The sequence below is a fragment of the Dreissena polymorpha genome, chromosome 1, assembly GCF_020536995.1.
Source record: "Dreissena polymorpha isolate Duluth1 chromosome 1, UMN_Dpol_1.0, whole genome shotgun sequence".
In the NCBI taxonomy this organism is placed as follows: Eukaryota; Metazoa; Mollusca; class Bivalvia; order Myida; family Dreissenidae; genus Dreissena; species Dreissena polymorpha.
Genome location: NC_068355.1, coordinates 209,365,266 through 209,389,165, shown reverse-complemented (window position 1 = coordinate 209,389,165; position 23,900 = coordinate 209,365,266). Strand labels below are relative to the sequence as shown.

At 35.8% G+C, this 23,900-nt stretch overlaps 2 protein-coding genes across 2 annotated transcripts in view; one reads left to right on the top strand and one right to left on the bottom strand.

The window, feature by feature from the left end:
• The window catches only part of LOC127864822 (adenylate kinase 2, mitochondrial-like), a 44,158-nt gene that overhangs the window by 4,923 nt on the left and 15,335 nt on the right, over nucleotides 1-23,900 (bottom strand). The window contains exon 5 of the mRNA XM_052404714.1: nucleotides 23,404-23,571. Within this exon, the coding sequence (XP_052260674.1) occupies nucleotides 23,404-23,571 (168 nt within the window). The remainder of the gene's footprint in view (nucleotides 1-23,403; nucleotides 23,572-23,900) is intronic.
• LOC127864819 (leucine-rich repeat-containing G-protein coupled receptor 6-like) lies at nucleotides 12,727-17,340 on the top strand. The gene is made up of 2 exons (XM_052404712.1): nucleotides 12,727-12,884; nucleotides 15,526-17,340. The coding sequence occupies exons 1-2, from the start codon at nucleotides 12,864-12,866 to the stop codon at nucleotides 16,795-16,797; spliced, it is 1,293 nt and encodes a 430-aa protein (XP_052260672.1). The 5' UTR covers nucleotides 12,727-12,863; the 3' UTR covers nucleotides 16,798-17,340.

Sequence of the window (23,900 nt, the reverse complement as noted above, 5' to 3'; positions counted from 1 at the left end):
ATTTCTGGTCTATTTGTTGCCATAGCAACCTGAATTTTTGACGTAGGAAAAAAATGAAATGACGTGCATAATGTCCATATTGCCATCTATCCATATTCCAAGTTTCATGAACAAATATTAAGAACTTTTAGAGTCATCGCAGGATCCAGAAAAAACACTATTTTCAGCAGTATTTCTAGTCTTTTTGTTGCCATAGCAACCACAATTTTCGACGTAGGAACAAAATGAAATGACGTGCATAATGTCCATATTGCCATCTATCCATATTCCAAGTTTCATGAAAAAATATTAAGAACTTTTAGAGTTATCGCAGGATCCAGAAAAAAACACCATTTTCAGCAGCATTTATAGTCTATTTGTTGCAATAGCAACCACAAGTTTTGACGTAGGAACAAAAAGAAATGACCTGCATAATGTCCATATTGCCATCTATCCATATTCCAAGTTTCGTGAAAAAATATTAAGAACTTTTAGAGTTATCGCAGGATCCAGAAAAGTGTGACGGACTGACGGACGGATACAAAACCATAAGTCCCCTCCTGTGAAACCGGTAGGGGACTAATAAAAGTTAAGAAGAACATGTGTCGAAAAGTGCGAAATAAGCCAGATATTTAATTCTAAAATCGAAAATGTCTGTACAGTCGAATTTGCCGGCATTTATATCATGCATGAACGATGTGAATCTATATTTAGTTTTAGTGCAGATTCGTTCATACGACACAAAGACACAATTTTGTTTTATGGACCATTTTAATTTCCTGCAACGATATCTATTCATACGACACACAAACACTAACTGCAATTCTAATAAAAAGACGAATGCTTCTGTTATTGTAGGAAAATATGTACGAAATATCTTCGTCACAATCAGCTCGGAACGCTAATTTGTCTTTGCTGCATTTTATGAAATTCGCCTTCAATGTATGCTTTTTCTTGCCTATTTTATGTTATTGTAACATATTTTTATCAATATAATACAATTAAACACATATAAAAATCATATAATCTCGCTTTAATGCTAGTAGTCTGCTAATTGAACAAGTAATGGATATTTTGCGGAGACTACTCCTCGCATCCGGGCTAGTTGTATCCACACTACACGTGCAGACGATATTGTTGGGGCCTAAAAAAGCATTGCTAACATAATAAAGTTGGGCCACAATGTGTCAAAAAAAACAAAAACACAATAACGCATTAGCATTTAAACGAACAACAGTAGCTTTAAAGTAGTAAAGTGCGTTCAATTCTCCGAAGTTACACCCCCATTCAGAGAAGACCGAAGCAGCAAAGATGGAAGAGTTTTTATTTTGGTGAAAGACACAATTTTGGCAACTGAACAGAAACAGCTAAAAACTAACAGTGAAATACTCTGGATTAAAATTAATTTAACCTCATGTAAACCTTTATATATTGCAGCATACTATCGACCAAAAGAATCTGACATGCAAAGCTCGGAAGAATTAAGGAAATCCATAGAGCTAACCGCCAACATAAAAAGGGAATTTTTTGATACTCGGAGATTTTAATTACCCCAAGTTCTCCTGGGATACAGAACATAGACCCACAGTAAACCTGGATGTAGTAATATAAAACATTATGATGACTTTATTGATTTGCTTGCAGATTTCAACCTTACTCAAAAGGTGACTGAAAACACAAGAGGAAACAACATCTTGGACCTTTTCCTGACCTCTAATCATACTCTTGTAAACTCTGTAAAAACCATTTCAGGTATTTCAGACCATGATAATGTATCTTTTATTTCAGACCTAAAACCTAAAATAGCAAAACAGAAACCCAGGGTTGTACCGCTGTATAGAAAGACAGACTGGGATTCTTTTAAAGCCCACATGCAAGGAGTGAGTGACAGGGTTCTTGAAAAAGGTGAAAGTACCTCGGTAGAAGAACTTTGGTCAATTTTATCAGATGAGATATCAACTGGTATTAAACAATTTATTCCCTCAAAACTATAGGTACAAGAAGATCATTAGCATGGATTACACAACCGATAAAACGACTAATGAGAAAAAGAGATAACCATTATTTAAGACTTAAAAACAATTGAGCACATAAGACCAGGAAAATGTTTCTCAATATTAAAAACCTTATCTAACGAAATACTAAAACTGCTTATAATAAATAAGTCGAGTCCATGTTAGGCATTGAAGACCCTGACGCTCAAGAAAACAGATCCAACTTTAATTCGAAGAAACTGTATACTCTATTAAAGCCACACACCTTGAAATGAAGTACACGTTAATCAATACTTATAGATGCAATTTGAAGGTGTGCAAAGTTGTAACAAATTATATAGTCTATTTAGCAAGTAATTTACTATTTATGTTAGATTTTTAAATCGAAAGTAGGATTTCTATACGTATACGTACATTTCGACAAACGCGATTATTTTTTAAGTTTAAGCGCAAAAAAGACGGATTTATTCCTTTTAACTACCAAATATATTGTAATTGAGATAGATAAAATTAAATTAATAGCATATTTAGCAAGTTATTTTTAATTTTTCAAACGGTACCGCTTTTGAAACCGAAAGTAGAATTTCTAGACGTATACGTCCATTTCGACAAATGCGATTGTTTTTAAGTTTTAAAGCGCAAAAGAGACGGATTTCTACCTTGTATCCACCAGGTATATTCTAATTGGAATAGATAAATTATGTGTTTTATGTATACTGCAATTTACTATGCCATGTATTGCATTTCAAGGTGTGTGGCTTTAAAAAACTCCAAACAAGACGCTCAAGGTATTTCTACTCTTTTTGACAATGTTTCAGGAAAATCAAATTCTGTGAATCAAGAAAAGGCCATAATTTGAACCAACAGTTCCAATACGTTTTCACACCTATGTCCCCCCCCCTTACCCGTTCTCAATCATGTTTCTTTTTTTTTCAGAAATCTTAATGAAATTTCATCTTCATCTTTCAGAAAATTTCCAACAATGCCAAAGATCACAGTCAGTGTCAATGGGGTGCAGAAGTTGCTATCCAATCTTAAACCAGACAAGGCAGCAGGTCCCGACAACATCAAACCTCTTGTTCTAAAAGAATTAGGTTCACAAATTTATCCCATAATAACACTACTTTTTCAAAAATCATTGGACTCTACCACCAGTATGGACATCTGCAAATGTAATACCGCTGTACAAGAAAGGAAACAAAGAAGACCCAGCAAATTACAGACACATCTCTTTAACCTGTATTTTATGCAAATCATAAGAACATATAGTTTCATCAAATCTTTCAGCTCACTTCAATAAATATAACATGCTTTATGAATTACAGCATGGCTTCAGAGAAAAGCGTTCCTGCGAAACACAACTTCTACAACTCATTGATGACCTGGCACGAAATATGACATCTGGACAACAAACTGATCGTATATTGCTTGATTTCAGTAAAGCGTTCGTCAAAGTGAACCATCTTAAACTGCTTTTCAAATTACAGGAACATAGCGTGGATAAAGATACTCTCTCATGGATCAAATCATTCCTTAAAGGTCGTACTCAACGTGTTGCTCTAGATAGAGATTTATCATCCGAGGTACCAGTGACATCTGGGGTACCACAGGGGTCTGTGCTTGGTCAGTTACTTTTGCTTCTTTATATAAATGACTTACCTAAATCTATTACTTCTCAAGTTTGCTTATATGCAGATGACACTGCCGTTCATCTAACAATCAACACTATGCATGACTGCCAAACACTACAAGAAGATCTAGATAAACTAATGAAATGGGAACATCTTTGGGGCATGGAGTTTAACCCAAGTAAATGCCAAGTTTTAAACATAACCAGACAAAAAAATCAAAATTATCTTTTAATTACAGACTCCATGGACAAATATAAGATACTGTTGACAATGCAAAATACTTAGGTGTGAACATCTCAAAAGACCTTTCCTGGAACACCCATATAAATAGAATTACACATACCGCTAATAAATCTCTCGGTTTTCTACGCAGGAACATACAGACAAGAAATTCCAACATTCGGCAGCTGGCATACAATATAAAGAAGTGAAACTCCAGCTGCTGGAGCAGTATTGAATTTTCATTAAAAACAATTAGTTGGTCCTTTATTTAAGGCAAGTGACCGATTGCCCAAACAGTACAAAACAGCACAATACAGCACAATACAAACCAACATAAACACAAAATATGAATAAAGCTGGGGTCACCGCCTTGGAACGGTCAATGCAAAGCATTGGGGGTTTAAACCTGGTTATAGAGCGCTCAACCTCACACTTGGCCCAGCAATATTCATAATACATTCAAGTGTAAATAAAATTTAACGTCATAGCAATGTAACTCAAATTAAACAATAATAAAAGGGAATTAAAACGCATTCAATTTAATTACTATTTAATTACTCAATTGCATTGAAGATACAAGAGTAACAGAATTACAACTTTTTGACGAACGATCAAATAAAACTATTAACAATTGTCAACTACATTCCTTCTTTATAGAAAAGATTTGAGAATGTAGAATCATAGAGTTAATATCTCAGATAATCATCGCGCAAATACAGGAAGAAGCAGCAAGACAATAATTAGACCACAGGTTGAATATGCTTCTTCCGTATGTCCTCACACATTACAAAATATACAAAAAATTGAAAATGTACAGCATCGAGTAGGAGGCGTATTTAGGTGGGGGGCTAGGGGGCTAAAGCCCCGATATGATTGGGCAAGATATGATTTTTTTAATGAGCCTCTTATATTTTCAATCCACTTGTGTATTTCCTGTTATATGCCCCTAATTAAGCCATAAACAGCTGTCGATTTGTGTGATCAGCCCCCAGGCATGTGTACAGTCGATCTAACCTTCGCCAGCTAAACTGCACGCTTCACTGACTGTATGTGATAAGCAGCGCTATTTGATTGGCTGAAGGAGATACATTCAGCTTATGAAATTCATTGATACATTTAGCTATAGGTAAATGTTTACAAATGGCTCATTAATTTTTCGGTAAGTTTCTTTGATGAATTGAAAGGGGCCTTTTCAAAGATTTTGGCATGTATTGAAGTTTGTCATTAAATGCTTTATATTGATACATGTTAATATCGGGTCTGAAAAATCTCCAGTAAAAAAAACAAGAATACAATTAAAGACTTTAAAAAAATAAACCTCAATGTGGCTCGAACCACTGACCCCTGGAGCCATTGAGCAAAAGTCTACCGCTCTATCATCATTAGACCATCCGCATAGACAGAACTTGAAATAAAGAGTGTTGCTAAAATGTTATTTTGATAATTTGTAAAAACGGTTTATCAATGACTTTGCCTTATTTGACAGTTTTTGAACCACAAGACTCAACAAGATATACATAATATGATTACAACCAAGTTTGATAAATATCCACACATCCAAGAGGGTGACATAGCAGGATATCCAACAAGCTTAAATAGGAGGTCCACCCATCTAACACTGTTAAAAATTTCTGGATAAAGATTATGTCTCCCACCACTTTAGTTGTGTGAGAGACATTTGATTTACCCCTGTGTGTCTGTTTGTCCGTCACACTTGATGTCTGAACTGAAGTTCTTGTTTGTTTTACATGCACTTTTATCATGCAAAATGCTGATTAGATAGCAGGAAATTGCGTTATTTCAAGGTGCCTTTTCAAAAAAAAAAAATCGACGACAGGAGGGGACACCCCTCCCGCACCCTCCCCAGTTCAGCCCCCCTCTCAACATTTCCTGGATAAGCCTCTGTCAAGCATAACTATTCTCCATATGACAATGTCACCTACATGCAACAGGAATTTGGTTGGCTACAAGACAGACGAAATGACACTTAATTAATAATCTTTTTCAAAATTGTTCAAAGCTCAGTGGCCGTGCCCCTAATATCATATATCGAGCGACCCACCAGATTCACTCGTCACATGCATCCCCTCTCTTTCAGACAGATCCATACCACTGAAAATTATTATAAGTTTTCATTTTTACCAAGTGCTATTGTGATGTGGAACAACCTCCCTGCCACTACAGTGTTACATCCTGATCTTGAAGGGTTTAAGCGGTCCCTGCTTTCCCCTTCTGCCCCTTGAACTCCGAGAGACATGTTTTTATCAGTTGTTTTATCGTTAAATCACTTCACCATGCATGATAAATCTAACATACTTTTATCTTTCTCACGTTTTACGTGATGAATGAATTTCTAACATTAAAACACGGAATGATGATAAAATATTACAAAGGTAATCCTTACAAGGTACTTACTTGAGACATAGGGGCCGTCCATAAACTATGTCACGATTTTTCTACCACTTTTTACCCTCCCCCTCCCACTGGTCACAAACTGTCACACAATCTTGGACCCCCCCCCCCCTAGAGTCACCAACGCACAATTTCGAACATATTTTTTTTAAATTCCTATTTTAAATTTAATCTAAAACGCAATTCACGCCGTATAAAAATATCACTATAAAGAACTTGAAATCACATCATTTAAATGACTTTACTACTAGAATAGTTAATTGTAAACAGTTGTCACAGTTTTTCATTGAATGACATGTTTAAGGCCTAAAATAAAATGTTGTGGTTCCGGTCACCCGACCCTACCTAGAACAAGGGCTGTTTGTAAAACATGCATGCCCCCATATGGTCTGTCAGTTGTAGTGGCAGCCATTGTGTGAATACGTTTTTTGTCACTGTGACTTTGACCTTTGACCTAATGTAAGTTATCATCCGGAAACCATTGTACTATTTCAAGTCACTGTGACCTTTACCTTTGACCTAGTGACCTGAAAATCAATAGGGGTCATCTGCCAGTCATGATCAAGGGGGGAGTGAAAGGGGGTATAATGTGGGGTGTGGTAATTTATTAGAAGTTTAAAAAATGGGGGGGGGGCCGGGGGGGTAGGGGGGGTAGGGGGGAGTGAGAGGGGGATATAATGTTGGGTGTCGTTATTTATTTGATGTTAAAAAAAACTTTTTTTTTGGGGGGGGGGGGCCGGGGGGGGGGGGTAGGGGGTGAGAGGCGGGTATAATGTGGGGTGTGGTAATTTATTAGATGTTTAAAAAAAATAATTTTTTTTGTTTGGGGGGGGGGTCGGGGGGTAGGGGAGGGTGGGGGTTGAGAGGGGGGTATAATGTGGGGTGTGGTAATTTATTACATGTTTAAAAAAAATTGGGGGGTGTGGGTGGGGGGGTAGGGGGGAGTGAGAGGGGGTATAATGTGGGTGTGGTAATTTATTAAGATTGTTTAAAAAAATTGGGGGGTGAGGTTGGGGGGGGGAGGGATTCTGGTAGGGGCGTGGGGTATTGTTTGGGTGGAATCCATTGTGGTATTCATGTAAGTGTTGTTTTGTCAAAGTAATAATAAAATGTAATCATAAAAAATAACAAATGATCCCACACTGACATGATAAATATCCTCTATTCATTAAACATGAAATTTAAACTTATTGCATTTGTATCCCCTGTATATAAGAAAGATATAATTGTGTATTACCATCCCTGTCCTGCTTATATTTATATTAATCAACAAAATTAAACATTAACACAATATTTAATATACAAAATATACACAAAATCTCATATTCTGATAATATTTTTACTGATCCACTTTATTTTACTCAAAGGATTATGTTTCATTGGACTGATAATTATAGATTTAGGATTACAGACCAGTTGCTTCAGTTATATTGTTCAGAGTTCGCCCTGTTGGCCGCGTATGCATTCTTGAGTTATCATCCAAAAACCATTTCACTATTTCGGGTCACCGTGACCTTTGACCTAGTGATCTCAAAATCAATAGGGGTCATCTGCGAGTCATGATCAATGTACCTATGAAGTTTCATGATCCTAGGCCCAAGCGTTCTTGAGTTATCATCTGACAACCACCTGGTGGACGGACCGACAGACCGACATGAGCAAAGCAATATACCCCCTCTTCTTCGAAGGGGGGCATAAAAATGCGCCGACCCTAAAGTTTTTATTGACCGTGCCGACCCTAAACTTTTTTTTTACCGTTTTCCGGTAGGATAAACATCAAAGCAATATCGACTTAGCCGAAAATTGTGAGAGCCGCTTTATGATCCTCTGTCAATTACGTCATGTATCTCTTTACCCGCCTAAAGCCCGCCTTAAGGCAGATCGTCGTTGTAATTGGCCAATGAGAGCGCACGCTTTGAATGAGCGACAACACTCGTAAGCAGTCATACCTGTACCTGAAGTAAAATCATGCAGACGACGAGTGACGTAATTTTCATAAGTGTGTGATTTTATGGCAGTTTGTTGGCTTTGTTATCTAACAACACTCATCGGTCCCTACGGTGTACACCACCACGATGAAATCTCGGCCACTTACTTAGAAGACAGATGATGGCAACCGGATGAAATCCTCGTGGATGTTGTGCATTTCATGCATAATATGGTCAAAATATTTATTCGACACGTGATGCTCTTTAACAAATTATCGTTGACTTAATTACGCACAACTGTAAATGTTTCGTTTGATTCTCAAATGAGCATTATTAAATTTGTAATCCGAAACACGCTTCCGAATTTTAATGCTAACGCGGCATTAACAAATTTTAGCGTCAAATAAACAGTGCTTTATCCTTTGTCTCAATAAAAAGCGCGCGAAAATTATGCAGACATGTAGAACGTCGCATAGAAAGTGTGGATGCATTTTGTGTTGTAAATTATGCAGACATGTAGAACGTCGCATTGAAAGTGTGGATGCATTTTGTGTTGTATCAAAAAAATGAACATCACGTCAGGCGATTTACGCGTGTTTAGTGAAAAAAACCTTGCCCCGATTGGACTTTATTCCATCACATCTTTAAATAGTAACAAATGCCAAAATTTATTTGATACTTTAGAAAAATGTCGAATGTTTGTGATTCTTGAGCACTTTTATCGTATTTACCAGAATTTGCTATACAACTGGAATATACGGGATTATCGGGTAGTGTCAGAGTAGCGACGGGAAAAGTAGTAAGTATATGCAGTAATAGATAGAAAGTATGGTTGATACGGAATCGATCGAGACGGGATTATGCGGGAAAGGGTAAAACATTTTTTTTAATGTCGTTATCAATGACGCCATTGCTGTTGTTTTTCTTGAAGAGTCATATCGCACCAAATAACGTCATTTCACTCTACAAATGTAATAGAAATAACGTATGGAGGGTGCAGCCCATACCCCCCCACCCCCCAGCACTGGGAAAGTTTCATGCCATCGTGAGTGGGTGGGGTAAAACAGTGATTTTTTTTAACTTTCAATTACGTGATTTAATAATATTGATATATTCTTTAAGCAAGTTGCATTCATATCGTACATTCACCCGTAGTAAACCTAGTTTTGGGGCGTAAACCGGAATCATGGTTGCTGTTCTGATGGTTTTTATAATAGGTTGAATCTCACCTGGCTGGAAAAAAGAATTGTTAAAATGATAAATATGCAAAGACGATCACTACACAATAATTGGAACAATTTTCTATGGTGTACATAGATGTTTTATGTGAAAACCATCAGCATAAATTGACTTTTAAAAACAGGCATCTTGTCTGGAGAAAATAAAAAAATAAAAAATCGACCTACCCTACCTACAAATGTTTGCAATGTTACCAGAACCACAACATTATTTTTTTAGGCCTAATTAAAAAATGTTCACTGTGGACATCACCAATCCACGCTGAAGTGAAGTGTTCATCCATAGTTACGACTGGCATCAATATTTTCCCTTTGGCCTCAGGCTTTTATGACTGTATGGTTGTTACGGTGGGCAGTATGAATATTTAACCATTTGTAAGCCTCTAATAAAAACGAAATTATAAAAAAGATTTTATGTCAACCCTTTACTAACTAATACATTATTTCGTCATTTACTAATGAAATCTGCGTGGAGGTTGTGCCTATTGAATAAGCCCGCCCAGCCAAGGTTCCTATTAAAAAATCGAACAACACATTCAGGAGATACGCATTGAATTCGTCTTATTTTGATATAAAACTAATTCAAAGGTTTCACTTTTTTTGTAAATTATTTTTAATTCTACTAAACAAATAATAAATACATTAGAAATAATGATTTTAAATAATTGTGTGATATCACACATGACCGAACCTCCCTCCTCCCCCATCTCACAAACTGTCACACTTTCTTACCCCCACCACCCTCTCCCCACATACTTCATGGACGGCTCCTGCGTCATATTAAATGGTTTAAACAATGATTTACAACTTAAAATTATGTATGAATACCCAAATGTGTAACTATGTGGCTCATATGAGTTATCGGGAAACTGAACTTTCCTTACCAACTTTGAAAAGTGTCCGAAACCTTTTTGAATATAGGGAAATAAGAAATCCGCAGTGTGATTCCAGTTTTACCAAGATAAATGGTTTGAACACACGTTGTAAAGAATATCGATATTAAGCTAAATGCCAGAGACAAAATATGTAGGCGTTGCGGTTTCAGAAATGATTATTTGTTTGAACAGTTTATATATATATATATATATATATATATATATATATATATATATATATATATATATATATATATATATTAAAACTGTTCAAACAAATAATCATTTTTGAAACCCAGGGGTCAGATGAAATTCATAATAGTGCACCGTCGCACATATGCTCATAGCTACCATGTGTGTAAGTTTCAAGTGCTAGTGCTACTAGTGTAGGACGGACGGACAGACGGCGGAGATAACCACAATATCCCCACGCTTTTAAAAGCGTGGGGATAAAAAGTGGAAAAACGACTTTATTTTATTTCAGCAATCATTGAATGCCTTTATTATCAGTTTCCACAACTGAATCATGGGCGATTTTTATGAATCCATACAGCTACGTGTGGCTGATGTAACAAAAGCCAGGGTTATATGTTGCGTGAATGCGGGAGAGATGTCGCTGATATCAGGTGTGCTCGTTTTCCCTTACGTAATTGAAGCCTTTGCACAACGAACCGAGTAATCTACATAGGTAGAGTTGCACTTCACCTCGTTCATGACCGTGGATGCGTGGATGTGACACTACTTCCATACAAAAACCATACAGAATCCATATAGCTCACCTCGGCGCACTGCTTGGCCGTTCCTTTCTAGTTGCTGGTTGAATATTGTTTTGTGATTTCTGTGCAAATGTTTGTTTTCCCAAGATGCTCCAAGATGGGGTCCGGAAACGCAAATTTAATACGATCTGATGTTTCGAAAGAAGTGTCCCGATTATGAGAAATCTATATATCTATATCTCTATCACGTTTGCGCTTTACAATTTAACAATAAATTAAGCATAGTGCTAAATACAAAAAGAACAACAAACGAATACAAGAAAGGCCTTAAGCAGATTCAATCATATAACCCAAAAGAGCTTCACTGTTTACAGCACATAGAGACTAAAATTTTACAACATTGAAAATAAGTTTATATGTGTATACGTATTTTCAAACGCATCCTTTACAACTGTAATTAATTAAGCTCAAGATCGGTGTAAATGTGCTAACCCAATTGAGAAGATGTTTATCATTTAAGAGTTGGAAACCAGTCAGGCGAAACCTAAAGTGAAAATCGCTTGGAGAGTGTATAAAAAATGTGTGGTAAATGCGTAATAAGTCAAATGAATATGTTATTCTAAAGCTACATTAACATTCATGGACTAGATTTAAGAACTTCACAGAGGAGCTCACATTTAGATGTATTTTCTCCGAGGCCACTCTAAACGTTCATGTAAAATCCCTTCAAAGTATACATTCTTTATAACATAAGACGTATAACGAACACATATATTACAATAAATGGCTGTGCGATGACAAACTTTTTTTGGTATGAAATTGAAATAATTATTTTAGCTGTAATATAATTAATATATAGTGAATGTTCTTATGTAACTAACAGTAAGATTATGTCCTTAATACATGTATATTATTTTTTATACAGTACAGTAATATATATCATGTGTGTGTTAAATCATAATGAAGAATTTATATTTCAAAGCATTTATAGATTTTGTTCAGTTGTTAAAGTCTGAGAACGTTAAGCATGTTGTGTTGCATGTAGTCAGATACTTAAGTCCTGCTCTGAATATACTTATCATTGTTCTGAAGAAGTGCCGTGCCCTGATCGTTATATATTTGATCACTAGCCCCACAAATGACGACCGACCTGATCTCAAGTGCTAGGCCAAACATGCGAACATAAATTAGAACAGCCATATTTCAGACTGTCCTAAATTTAGGTTAAGGAATAAGGTCATGCAATGATAAGAACATGTACAGCCGTTTGCAGGCCCCAGCGGTTGTAAATGACTATAGAGCAACGTGTTCTCTTAAATATAAATTAATGAAATGTATAGTACTACGCAAACTCATTTAATTGACTGTTTGCACATGCAATTACCTACTTATATTGGTCTGCTGTGTTGCGTTATAAAACACTACCACTCTGATTGAAATAATTGACACATGAAGATACACAATTCCATGAACGTTGTCTGTTATAACTCATCATAAGCAATGTATTTACAAACCCTCTAAATATCGTTTGTTTACGCATTGTATTAAATTTCTTATAGATATCTTCTCAGTTTGTACATTTAACTAAAATGTTATTAACAAACATTCACATTGGTCTGAATTATAATAGTCCATTTTTCTTTTGTTTAAAGAATGTATGCGGTAGAAATTTTTAACAATCTAAATCAGTACCAAATACAAGCAATCAGATTGGTCTTATCTCGACTGAAATGGAACAACAGCAAACAATGTCCTTGATATAATGAACAAATCGTGAATCTCAGTCATGCTCATTTTAGTACAAATAAGGCGCAAAACGTTGTGGAGAGTCATTTCATGATCGTGTGATCATAGACGACACGTACACAATGTCAGACAAAAGCCGAGTTGTAAGTAAATGTTTTTTTATTATTTCTGTAACTTATTTTGTGATAATTATTGTTTATTTATGATTTTGTTCAGAATGAACACATTCAGGTTATAAATGTAAGCAAAAACATTTTCGAATATTTTATTTTAATAAAAAAAGTCAATTAATTGAAAATTATATTTAAACAATTATTGCATTTCTTCAATTATTTTTATTATTTTTATAATATATGAATTTTTTTCTATTTCTATTGTATTAGTTGTATAGATTATTTATAAATATATAAATAAACAAGGGACAAAATTGTCACAAAACAAGGTTTTCATTGTGAAAAAAAAAAATCTGATAAAGGGAGAAAACTCAAACTGAACTTTTGAAATGAACAAACAAAATTAACCCCCTTTGTAAGTTTGTTTTTAAAAAAAATCTATTTTTAGTCGTGGCGACCTTGACATTGGAGATATTGACGTGATTCTTTCGTGGGACACACTGTCCCATGATGGTGAACAAATGTGCCAAATGATTTAAAAATCTCACAATGAATGACATAGTTATGGCCAGGACAAGCTCATTTATGGCCATTTTTGACCTTTGAACTCAAAGTGTGACCTTGACCTTGGAGATATCGACGTAATTATTTCGCGCGACACACTGTCCAATGATGGTGAACAAATGTGCCAAATGATTTTAAAATCTGACAATGAACGACATAGTTATGGCCCGGACAAGCTTGTTCCGCCCGCCCGCCAGCCAGCCAGCCAGCCCGCCAGCCAGCCAGCCAGCCAGCCCGCCCGCATTCGCCAATCTAATAACCAGTTTTTTCCTTCGGAAAACCTGGTTAATAAGACTATTGCCAAGCAATAAAAGTCCCCTACCGGCTTCACCATTGTCAGAAATTTCACCATTTTCAGAATATTTAGGAACAAAATGAAATGACGTGCATAATGTCCATATTGCCATCTATCCATGTTCCAAGTTTCATGAAAAAATATTCATGACTTTATAAGTTATCGAAGGATCCAGAAAAAAACACCATTTTCAGCACTATTTCTAGTCTATTTGTCGCCATAGCAACCACAATTTTTGACCTAGGAACAAAATAAAATAATGTGCATAATATCCATATTGCCATCTATCCATGTTCCAAGTTTCATGAAAAAATATTCAGAACTTTTAAAGTTATCGCAGGATCCAGAAAAGTGTGACGGACGGACAGAGACAAAACCATCAGTCCCCTCCAGTGAAACCGGTAGGGGACTAATAAATAAGAATAAATATATTCAAACCAATACATAATGTATTGCTTTTCAACGAATGCACACAAATATTTAATGTATTTGTATATGCATTAAAAGCTTTAATCATGTCTATTTTGTTGGCTGTGTCCTCATTTCCTTCTGAAAATGTGGACAATAGTAAACAGAATATATGGAGATTTATAAAGCCGCCGTGCTTGAAAACGTGTTAAGCGAATGAAAGCGAAACAGTTCACTACAATTGGAGATTGGTTTACACATTTCAAACATCCGTTAATTTTTCAATACATTTTAAAATATGAATTCAAATAAAATATACATATTTAAATTTTGAATAGGCCCTACATGTCAATTTAAATATGTTGTTTGTTGACGTTGATAATTGTTTCAATTAATAAATATACTTGAAATTACTTAATGAATTACACTCAGCAATGTGCGCGGTAATGCAATGTCAATTTTATTACAGGCGTAGGTTGATTTGTATTTGGGTCAATGCATAGAAATTAGAAACTGTTTTATTAATGCATATCCTAATCTTCCTAAATATCAAAAATGTTTGCGGCGTTTATAAACAAAAGCACAGCATAACGGGTGCCAACGCTTGGCTGCGGGTGCAGTTTTGAATAAATAAAAGCTTGTCAAATTTTTTTTAAGAGGTCACAGTGACCTTGACCTTTGACCTAGTGACCCCAAATGAGTGTGGCGTGTAGAAATCATCAAGGTGCAGCTACACATGAAGTTTCAAAGTTGTAGGTGGAAGCACTTTGATTTTACAGCAAAATCTCAAGGTTTTAGCACGACGCCGACGGCGGACATCGGACGACATGACGAGCTGGCTATGACAATACCTCGGGTTTTCTTCTAAAACAGCCGAGCTAAAAATGAGAGCACGTTTTCATAATAATTATACAAACCATATTGAAACAAGAGATTGCCAAGCAATATGGTCCCCTACCAGTGAAACGCCACCATTGTCAGTAAAAAAAATAAACATGTTTTTTATATATTTGTTGCCATAGCAACCAGAATTTTTGACGTAGGAACAAAATGAAATGACATGCATAATCTCCATATTGCCATCTATCCAGGTTTCAAGTTTCATGAAAAAATATTAAGAACTTTTAAAGCTATCGCCGGATCTAGAAAAGTGTGACGGACTGACTGACAGACAGAGTGCAAACCATAAGTCCTCTCTGGTTTCACCGTTACGGGACAATAAAATGATAACATATACACATGCAGATTGAGCACAACCTGGTATAATTATTGTGTTTTTACAGTGAACATCTGGATATTAGGAGTTATAAATTAAGCGAACATTGAATATCTCTGCACCTTTACTTTTTGGTTGTAACTTAGGTATAAATATTATTAATACCATCACTATTAAACGCGTTTCAGTTCGTGTGGACTATGCTGTTATCTTCTTTGTGTCATCCAATACAAGCATTTCTGCTGTCTGGAGGTGATGTTTGCTTCGGAATCTGCAACTGTGTTGAAGAGGACATGCCGTTCCAGTATTTCCACATATACAAAGCCGACGTGAAAATGGTACGATGCGAGGAGAGAAATCTCAGATCTATACCAAACTTTGCAATTCAGAATCTTCCTTCTGGATTCTACCCCGGTGGAAAGAACTTTACCGTTGACTTGCATAACAATTATATACAAACAGTTCCTGATAAAGCGTTTGGAGACCTTCCAAAGCTGTCCAACGTTGACCTCTTTGGAATTATTTTGTACAATAATTCCATATCGTCCTTAAGCGATTCGGCATTTCTTGGTTTAGAAAATACTAGAGTTGTTGTAGATCTCGCACTTAATAATTTCACGACAATCCCACAAGCACTGCGTATTCTAAGAAAGATAGAATTGTTAGAAATAGAAGACAATCCCATTATGACCTTAGATCCTTCCATGATTCAACATATAAGTCCCGTGTTGGGCTTCAGCATAAATTTGACCTTGTATAATAGCTGGCCAGTAGAACTCAATAATCTCCATGTAAAAGGTGTTTTGTTCTATGGGTTCTCTGGAAGTTCGTTTCAGAATTTCAATGTGCATGGCATCGGTCATCGTGCGATTGAGTTCGAAATAGGAGGGACGGACATTGTAGATCTTAGTGATGTGATTTGTAACAATCAAATAAACGTCTCTAAGCTTTGGGTTTGGGACAATTACAAACTAGATATTATGCCTTTTGAAAGGTGCAGCCAAGGAACGGTCATGCAAAGTCTTTTGGATTTTCAGCTTACTGGTATTTACCTCGCAAGAATCCCCAACTTCGTTCACACACTGACTAAACTAGAATGGCTAGAATTGGCATTTGATAATATCTACGAAATTAATGCGAACGACTTTCGAGGACTCACAGAGCTAAAAGGATTGTATCTTGATAACAACCGAATCAAAACAATACACCCAAATGCATTCGACACAAACACAAAACTTCGCGAGTTAATTCTAAACGATAACATGTTGACGCATATTCCAGATATGGTCGTAAATTTAAATCTTGAGTTTTTTAAAATGGATGCTATCGATTGCACATGCTCCAGTTTGCAAAATCTGAAACAAGTAAATGCAACATTTGCCAATGATGTAGCCTGCTTTAATGTACCCAGCCTACCCTTCACTCCGTTTGTCAAAGACGCCCTCGCTCAATGTTCCTGATAAACTTGTTCAGTTAAAACAATGTAAGTCATAAATGTTTGATTTTATCATCCGATTTCGATATAATAACACTTGGAAATTCTTTACTTCATTTTTAAAGCAAAAGCGGATAGTTAGATAAGATTTTGCAGATTTTCTTTGCGCACTTTTTTAATTGAGTCTCTGTTGTTTTACCACTCTGCCTTGCCTCTATGTTAAACATTAACTCTAACGATTATGGATATCCATATTTTGTTTTGCTTGTTTCATGCAAATATGATTGTATTTTGAGATGGCTTAGAAATGTAATGGGTATGTGAATGGTGTGCATGTCAAAACAAATAATTGATTAGATTTGGATTTAAATCGGGATATGTATAAATTGCATTTAATTGCGCGAAAGGGTGAAATATTGTCGTGATGTGTTATAATGATTCCAATTTTACTCTTGTGGACCGGTGTGTGTTGTTTTATATTTCATAATGTGTACATTAAAGTTTTTTGTTGATTTAGTGTTTAGCTTTAGTGGATTTGCAGATTTACAATATAAAGGTGTCATTTAAATGCTGTGTACCTGTTGTTATTGATGCAGCGTATGTGCATGATATTTTAATAAACTTTTTTTTCTGATTGTATAAATAATTTTATTCAATTGCCCATCATAGGCCTAGCTGCTAAAGGTTGAGTTAACTGTTTTCCGACTTTGGGCATAATATTTTCCAAAACACATTTACATGATCGTAAATGTACTTCTTTCCAAATATAGACCCGAACGTATCAAGTACGTAACCATCTAAGTTTAGAATTCTACCATATATGTGAATACGGCTGTGTGCATATGCTCATGAAATGCAGGTTCTGTTGATCTATTAGTCAAACAGCCAGTTCAGAGACACTCCATTTTTCATGAGTATATTAATCTAAATACATTTTCAAATGTCAGTTTACCGGTATTGTACTTATAATGATAATGTACACTCTTTGCTAATCATTAACACACACTAAACAATGCATTGCGACTTATTAAAATACATTCAGCTAAACCAAAATGTCAAGTAGCAGATAGCAATATGTTTTTGTTTTGAAAATGTCTACCAACCGTGAATTAAGCCAACTCTAAAAGTAACAAAATCATCAAACGTTCACTTCAACAAATCGCATCGAAGATTGTATAATGATACAATTGTGTTATGATCATCTAAAAAACTACGTTCTTTTAACAGGCGTTTTCAAATGATTAAAAGCTATTTGTTGAGTTGAATGAAATAACGTAGTTTTTTTCAGGGATGGTCATAAACAACAAGTTAAATTATACTTTTGTATGAAAACACAATTAATAATGTATTTGCTTATTCGACAATACTTCAACATTAAGCACGTTTAATAATGGTTCTGTTGGCAGAATGTATTTTCTCATTTGCGAAATGATGGACGACAGTCTAATGTATACTCATGTAGATCAGGGTCGACGTCAATTTTGAGTGCTAAACAATATGTACTACTAGGTCACAAATCAACTATGTTGCGGGATACAGCATGTGTCTGGCAATTATTTTTTTTTAAGTATTTAAAGGGGCCTTTTCACAGATTTTGGCATTTTTTAACTTATTCATTAAATGCTTTATATTGATAAATGTAAACATTGGATCGTAAAAGCTCCAGTAAAAAATCAAGAATAAAATTAAAAAAAGGAAAAGAACATTGCCCGGAGCAGGTTTCGAACCAGTGACCCCTGGAGTCCTGCCAGAGTCCTGAAGTAAAAATGCTTTAGCCTACTGAGCTATTCCGCCAAGTACACATACTTGTCGTATTTTATACCTTATATAAGCAATCTTCGTAGTTTCACAAAATTTAACGGCAAAAACAGAACTCTCCAAATTATTCAATCGTTTCGCGTTGCAACGCTTTATAATTTTTAGGTTTTAAAATCGTCAAAAGATGCATATAATGGCTATATTAGACCATGGTAAATGTTCAGTATTACTGTTTCCTCACAAATATCATAACTAAAACGAAAATTTGCGAATCTGAAACAACTTTTTTCAATTTTGTCAATTTACCAAAGCGTGAAAAGATCCCTTTAAATAACGGACCTTTGATCCGATGACTGAATGCTCAACATATGCACACGTGACGTGTTATTATCATTTTGCTGTAAGTGTTGAAATAAACATTTCAGTGTTAAATGGCTAATATTGATGAAACAAATACATTTTTTATTTAGTTATAACAGTTCAAATTGCATAGTGCGTTCTTTTTCATTAACTCTCAGATTTATACTGATTTATATTTATTAACTCTTAGAATTATACATGTTGATGTATAATTCCAAAGACCTATAAGTCCTATATATAGATTATAGGTCTTTGATAATTCTAAGAGTTAATGAAAAAGAACACAATATGCAATTGGAACGGTTTTAAAAAATTAATTGCGACAGTTTTGCGAAAATGACGACACAAACTGAAATAAAAGCGGTCAATCATAAAACGGATTGCATCAAATATCACTAATTCAATAAAACGTAATGTTATTTTCCGTTTTAGTAATTATATAGCGCAGAAAACAATCAAAGGGACGCCCATTTGTTCAGATGTCTGTGTTATACAATCCTTTAAAAAACTTTAAATATGTTATCTGGTCCGCAGCTAATTGATTCATATTTGAAACATGTAAATATTATTAAATGAAACATAAAATTTACGTACACACTATATGGTAGTACATATTAGTACATAATCCGCTGAATAGTCGTTTAAAATGATTTAAATAATGGATAAAAGGAGTGTCTGTACCAAGCTACGTTACATACTGTCTACTCGTATATACCGTGTTTTCATTTTTCCTTTTTGCATGCAACATGACGAAGCATGAAAATCAACGCATATTAGTGCATATTCACATTTTCTAATAACCTAAAGAAAAACAAGATACGAGAACAAAATTAACTTTTTTCGTTGCACTTAATTTTACTATTAAATAAAACACGAAATGTAATTCCCTGTTCATATTTCGTTTCAATCGTATATCTTATATAATAATCAAAGTACTGACAGTACTGGTGTGACGATGCTTTTTAGAGGATGGATATAAAAGCATCAAGTTAAGTTTATCTACATCACCACAATCACCACAATTGTGAATGTTGTCAAAAAAATTTGGTACAAAAATTTTGCGAAAAAAATGTGGGTACGAACAAAAATTTGGCAACAAAAAAATTGGGACCGAACAAAAATTGGGAACGAAAAAACATTTTGGGATGAAACAAAATTTGGTACCAAAAAAAATTGGGTACGAAAAAAAATTGAGTACGAAAAATTTTAGGTACGGAAAAAAAAATGAGGGAACAGGAAAGTAGTACCTGTGGGGAACTTGACCCACAATCGCACTTTTTCGGCCCTTTCCGTCAAACATCAGATAAGTTCCTCAAAGGCAATAGTATGAACACACATTTCGGAAGCGGTAATGCGGTCTTACCTATGCGCGTCAAAATGTAAGCGAAATATGTACACAAGTCTGTCAGGAATGATTGAATTAACGAAGAAAATCGTGTATTGATGTAAGTTTTTTTATGAAATGTGCAGAAAATATATTAAACAAGAGCTGTGTTTGTGAATCACAATGCCCCCTGCTGCGCAGCTTTGAAGCCATATATTTTACCTTTGACCCTGAAGGATGACCTTGACCTTTCACCACTCAAAATGTGCAGCTCCATGAGATACGCATGCATGCCGAATATGGAGCTGCTATCTTCAATATTGCAAAATTTGACCTTTGACCTTGACCTTGAAGGATGACCTTGACCTTTCACCAATCAATATGTGCAGCTCCATGAGATACGCATGCACGCCAAATATCGAGTTGCCATCTTTAATATTGCAAAATTTGACCTTCGACCTTGAAGGATGTCCTTGACCTTTCACCACTCAAAATGTGCAGCTCCATGTGATACGCATGCATGCCAAATATCGAGTTTATATCTTCAATATTGCAAAATTTGACCTTTGACCTTGAAGGATGACCTTGACCTTTTACCACTCAAAATGTGCAGCTCCATGAGATACGCATGCATGCCAAATATGGAGTTGCTATCTTCAATATTGCAAAATTTGACCTTGACCTTGAAGGATCTTGACCTTTCACCACTCAAAATGTGCAGCTCCATGAGATATGCATGAATGCCAAATATCAAGTTGCTATTTTCAATATTGCAAAACTGGACCTTTGACCTTTGCCTTGAAGGATGACCTTGACCTTTCACCACTCAAAATGTGCAGCTTCATGAGATACACATGCATGCCAAATATCAAATTACTATCTTAAATATTGCAAAATTTAACCTTTGACCTTGAAGGATGACCTTGACCTGAACATTTCACCACTCAAAATGTGCAGCTCCATGAGATACACATGCATGCCAAATATCAAGTTTCTATCTTCAATATTGCAAAAGTTATGGGCAATGTATAAGTTTTTGGACGGACGGACTGAGGGACCGACAGACTGATGAAAAGACAGACTGACAGTTCAAAACTATATGCCACCCTTCAGAGGCATAAAAAAGTCATGGCGAAAGTTGAAGTTTTCGGACAGAATCCATATATTTGACCTTTGACCTTGAAGGATGACCATGATCTTTCACCACTCAAAATGTGCAGCCATATGAGAAACACATGCATGCCAAATATCAAGTTGCTATCTTCAATATTGAAAAGGTGATGGCCCATGTTAAAGTTTTCGGACGGACGGACAGACGCCATATATTTGACATTTGACCTTGAACAATGACCTTGACCTTCAGGCTTCACCTTACACTACTCAAAATGTGCAGCTCCATGAGATACACATGCATGCAAAATATCAAGTTGCTATCTTCAATATTGAAAAAGTTATGGCAAATGTTAAAGTTTTCGGACGGACAGACAGACGACATATATTTGACATTTGACCTTGAAGGATGACCTTCACCTTCACCTTTCACCACTCAAAATGTTCAGCTCCATGAGATACACATGCATGCCAAATATCAAGTTGCTATCTTCAATATTGAAAAGTTATGGCCAAAGTTAAAGTTTTCAGACAGACAGACAGATGCTTTATATTTGATATTTGACCTTGAAGGATGACCTTCACCTTCACCTTTCACAACTGAAAATGTTCAGCTCCATGAGATGCACATGTATGCCAAATATCAAGTTGCTATCTTCAACATTGAAAAAGTTATGGCTATTAAAGTTTTCAGACGGACAGACAGGCTGACACACTGACTGACTGACATACAGTTCAACTGCTATAGGCCACCCTACCGGGGGCATAAAAATGAAGAAAAATGAATAGATATTAATTTTAGATTGCAAACACATACAAGTTAACAGGTCATATTAGCCAAGTAATAAACACATTAGTACATGTTTAATCAAAAGACACACAGCTTGTTAGAAAGATCAGACATATTTCTTGCCATCAAGTCATGGACAGGTTTGAGTTTTTGTTAATGGAAATAATTAAGAGGCACTATCCAATGACAGCAAGGATAGTTTTGAGGCACTATCCAATAACAGCAAGGATAGTTTGAGGCACTATCCAATGATAGCAAGGATAGTTTGAGGCACTATCCAATGACAGCAAGGATAGTTTGAGGCACTATCCAATGATAGCAAGGATAGTTTTGAGGCACTATCCAATAACAGCAAGGATAGTTTGAGGCACTATCCAATGACAGCAAGGATAGTTTGAGGCACTATCCAATGATAGCAAGGATAGTTTGAGGCACTATCCAATGACAGCAATGATAGTTTGAGGCACTATCCAATGATAGCAAGGATAGTTTGAGGCACTATCCAATGACTAGCAAGGATAGTTTGAGGCACTATCCAATGATAGCAAGGATAGTTTGAGGCACTATCCAATGACAGCAAGGATAGTTTGAGGCACTATCCAATGATAGCAATGATAGTTTGAGGCACTATCCAATAACAGCAAGGATAGTTTGAGGCACTATCCAATGACAGCAAGGATAGTTTGAGGCACTATCCAATGACAGCAAGGATAGTTTGAGGCACTATCCAATGATAGCAAGGATAGTTTTGAGGCACTATCCAATAACAGCAAGGATAGTTTGAGGCACTATCCAATGACAGCAAGGATAGTTTGAGGCACTATCCAATGACAGCAAGGATAGTTTGAGGCACTATCCAATGACAGCAAGGATAGTTTGAGGCACTATCCAATGACAGCAAGGATAGTTTGAGGCACTATCCAATGACAGCAAGGATAGTTTTGCAGACTCATTGACATGCTATGATTGATCTCCCCTACACAATTATATCAAACTTAGGAAAGCAGGAAAACTGGAGAGATAGCTGTGCAATTGCAATGTCAAACGTCATTCTTGCTTCCAAATAGGACTTGAGAATTCTCAATACCCTGCAGATTTTTGTTTTCAAGACAGACTCAAATGTTCAATAAACCATTGCTTATTGTCTTCTAAAATTAACTCCAGAGTGTGTCAATACTATGTGGCTTTTTCACTTCCCAAACAGACTCAAGAGTGTCTTAAAAACCTATGACTTACTATACAATGAGCTTAAATAAATAGGTTAAAACTAAACTAAAACTGCCACTCACATCATCAATCATGGGTTTCTTCGGAGGGTTGAACTCTACATGGTAGGACCGGCCGCTGGCTTTGTGTATCAGTCGGCCACAGATTCGGCTCACTAGCAGAGAGTCGTCAATCGCAAACTCAATGACTGAGTGGAGCTTCGTCTTTCTGGTCTCCAACAGGCTGTCCAGCTATATAATCAAACGGAGAACAGGTATTTATGATTTATGTTAACTTCATTGATCAGCTATACACATCAGGGATAAAAATTATCTGATGCCCAGGTAGAGTAGATTTAAGCCTGAGCAAGTCAATGTCAAACGTTCGAAGTCCGACTGGGCACCTTGCTTTTTTAGAAATCAAAACATTTTTCAAATAGTTTATAACTTTATGCCTTTAAAGATGAAAATTCAGTCTCATAAAGGGTATTATGCATTGAAACATGACAAAAATGTTGTGATGTCGGATTTTCTTTCTATTAAAGTAGTAGATACTGATGACATGCATTTGAATCTGGGCT

Coding starts and splice junctions, on each gene's coding strand:
- LOC127864819 (XM_052404712.1), top strand. CDS start 12,864: ATGTCAGACAAAAGCCGAGTT. Junction 12,885..15,525: donor TGTCAGACAAAAGCCGAGTT/GTAAGTAAATGT, acceptor AACGCGTTTCAG/TTCGTGTGGACTATGCTGTT.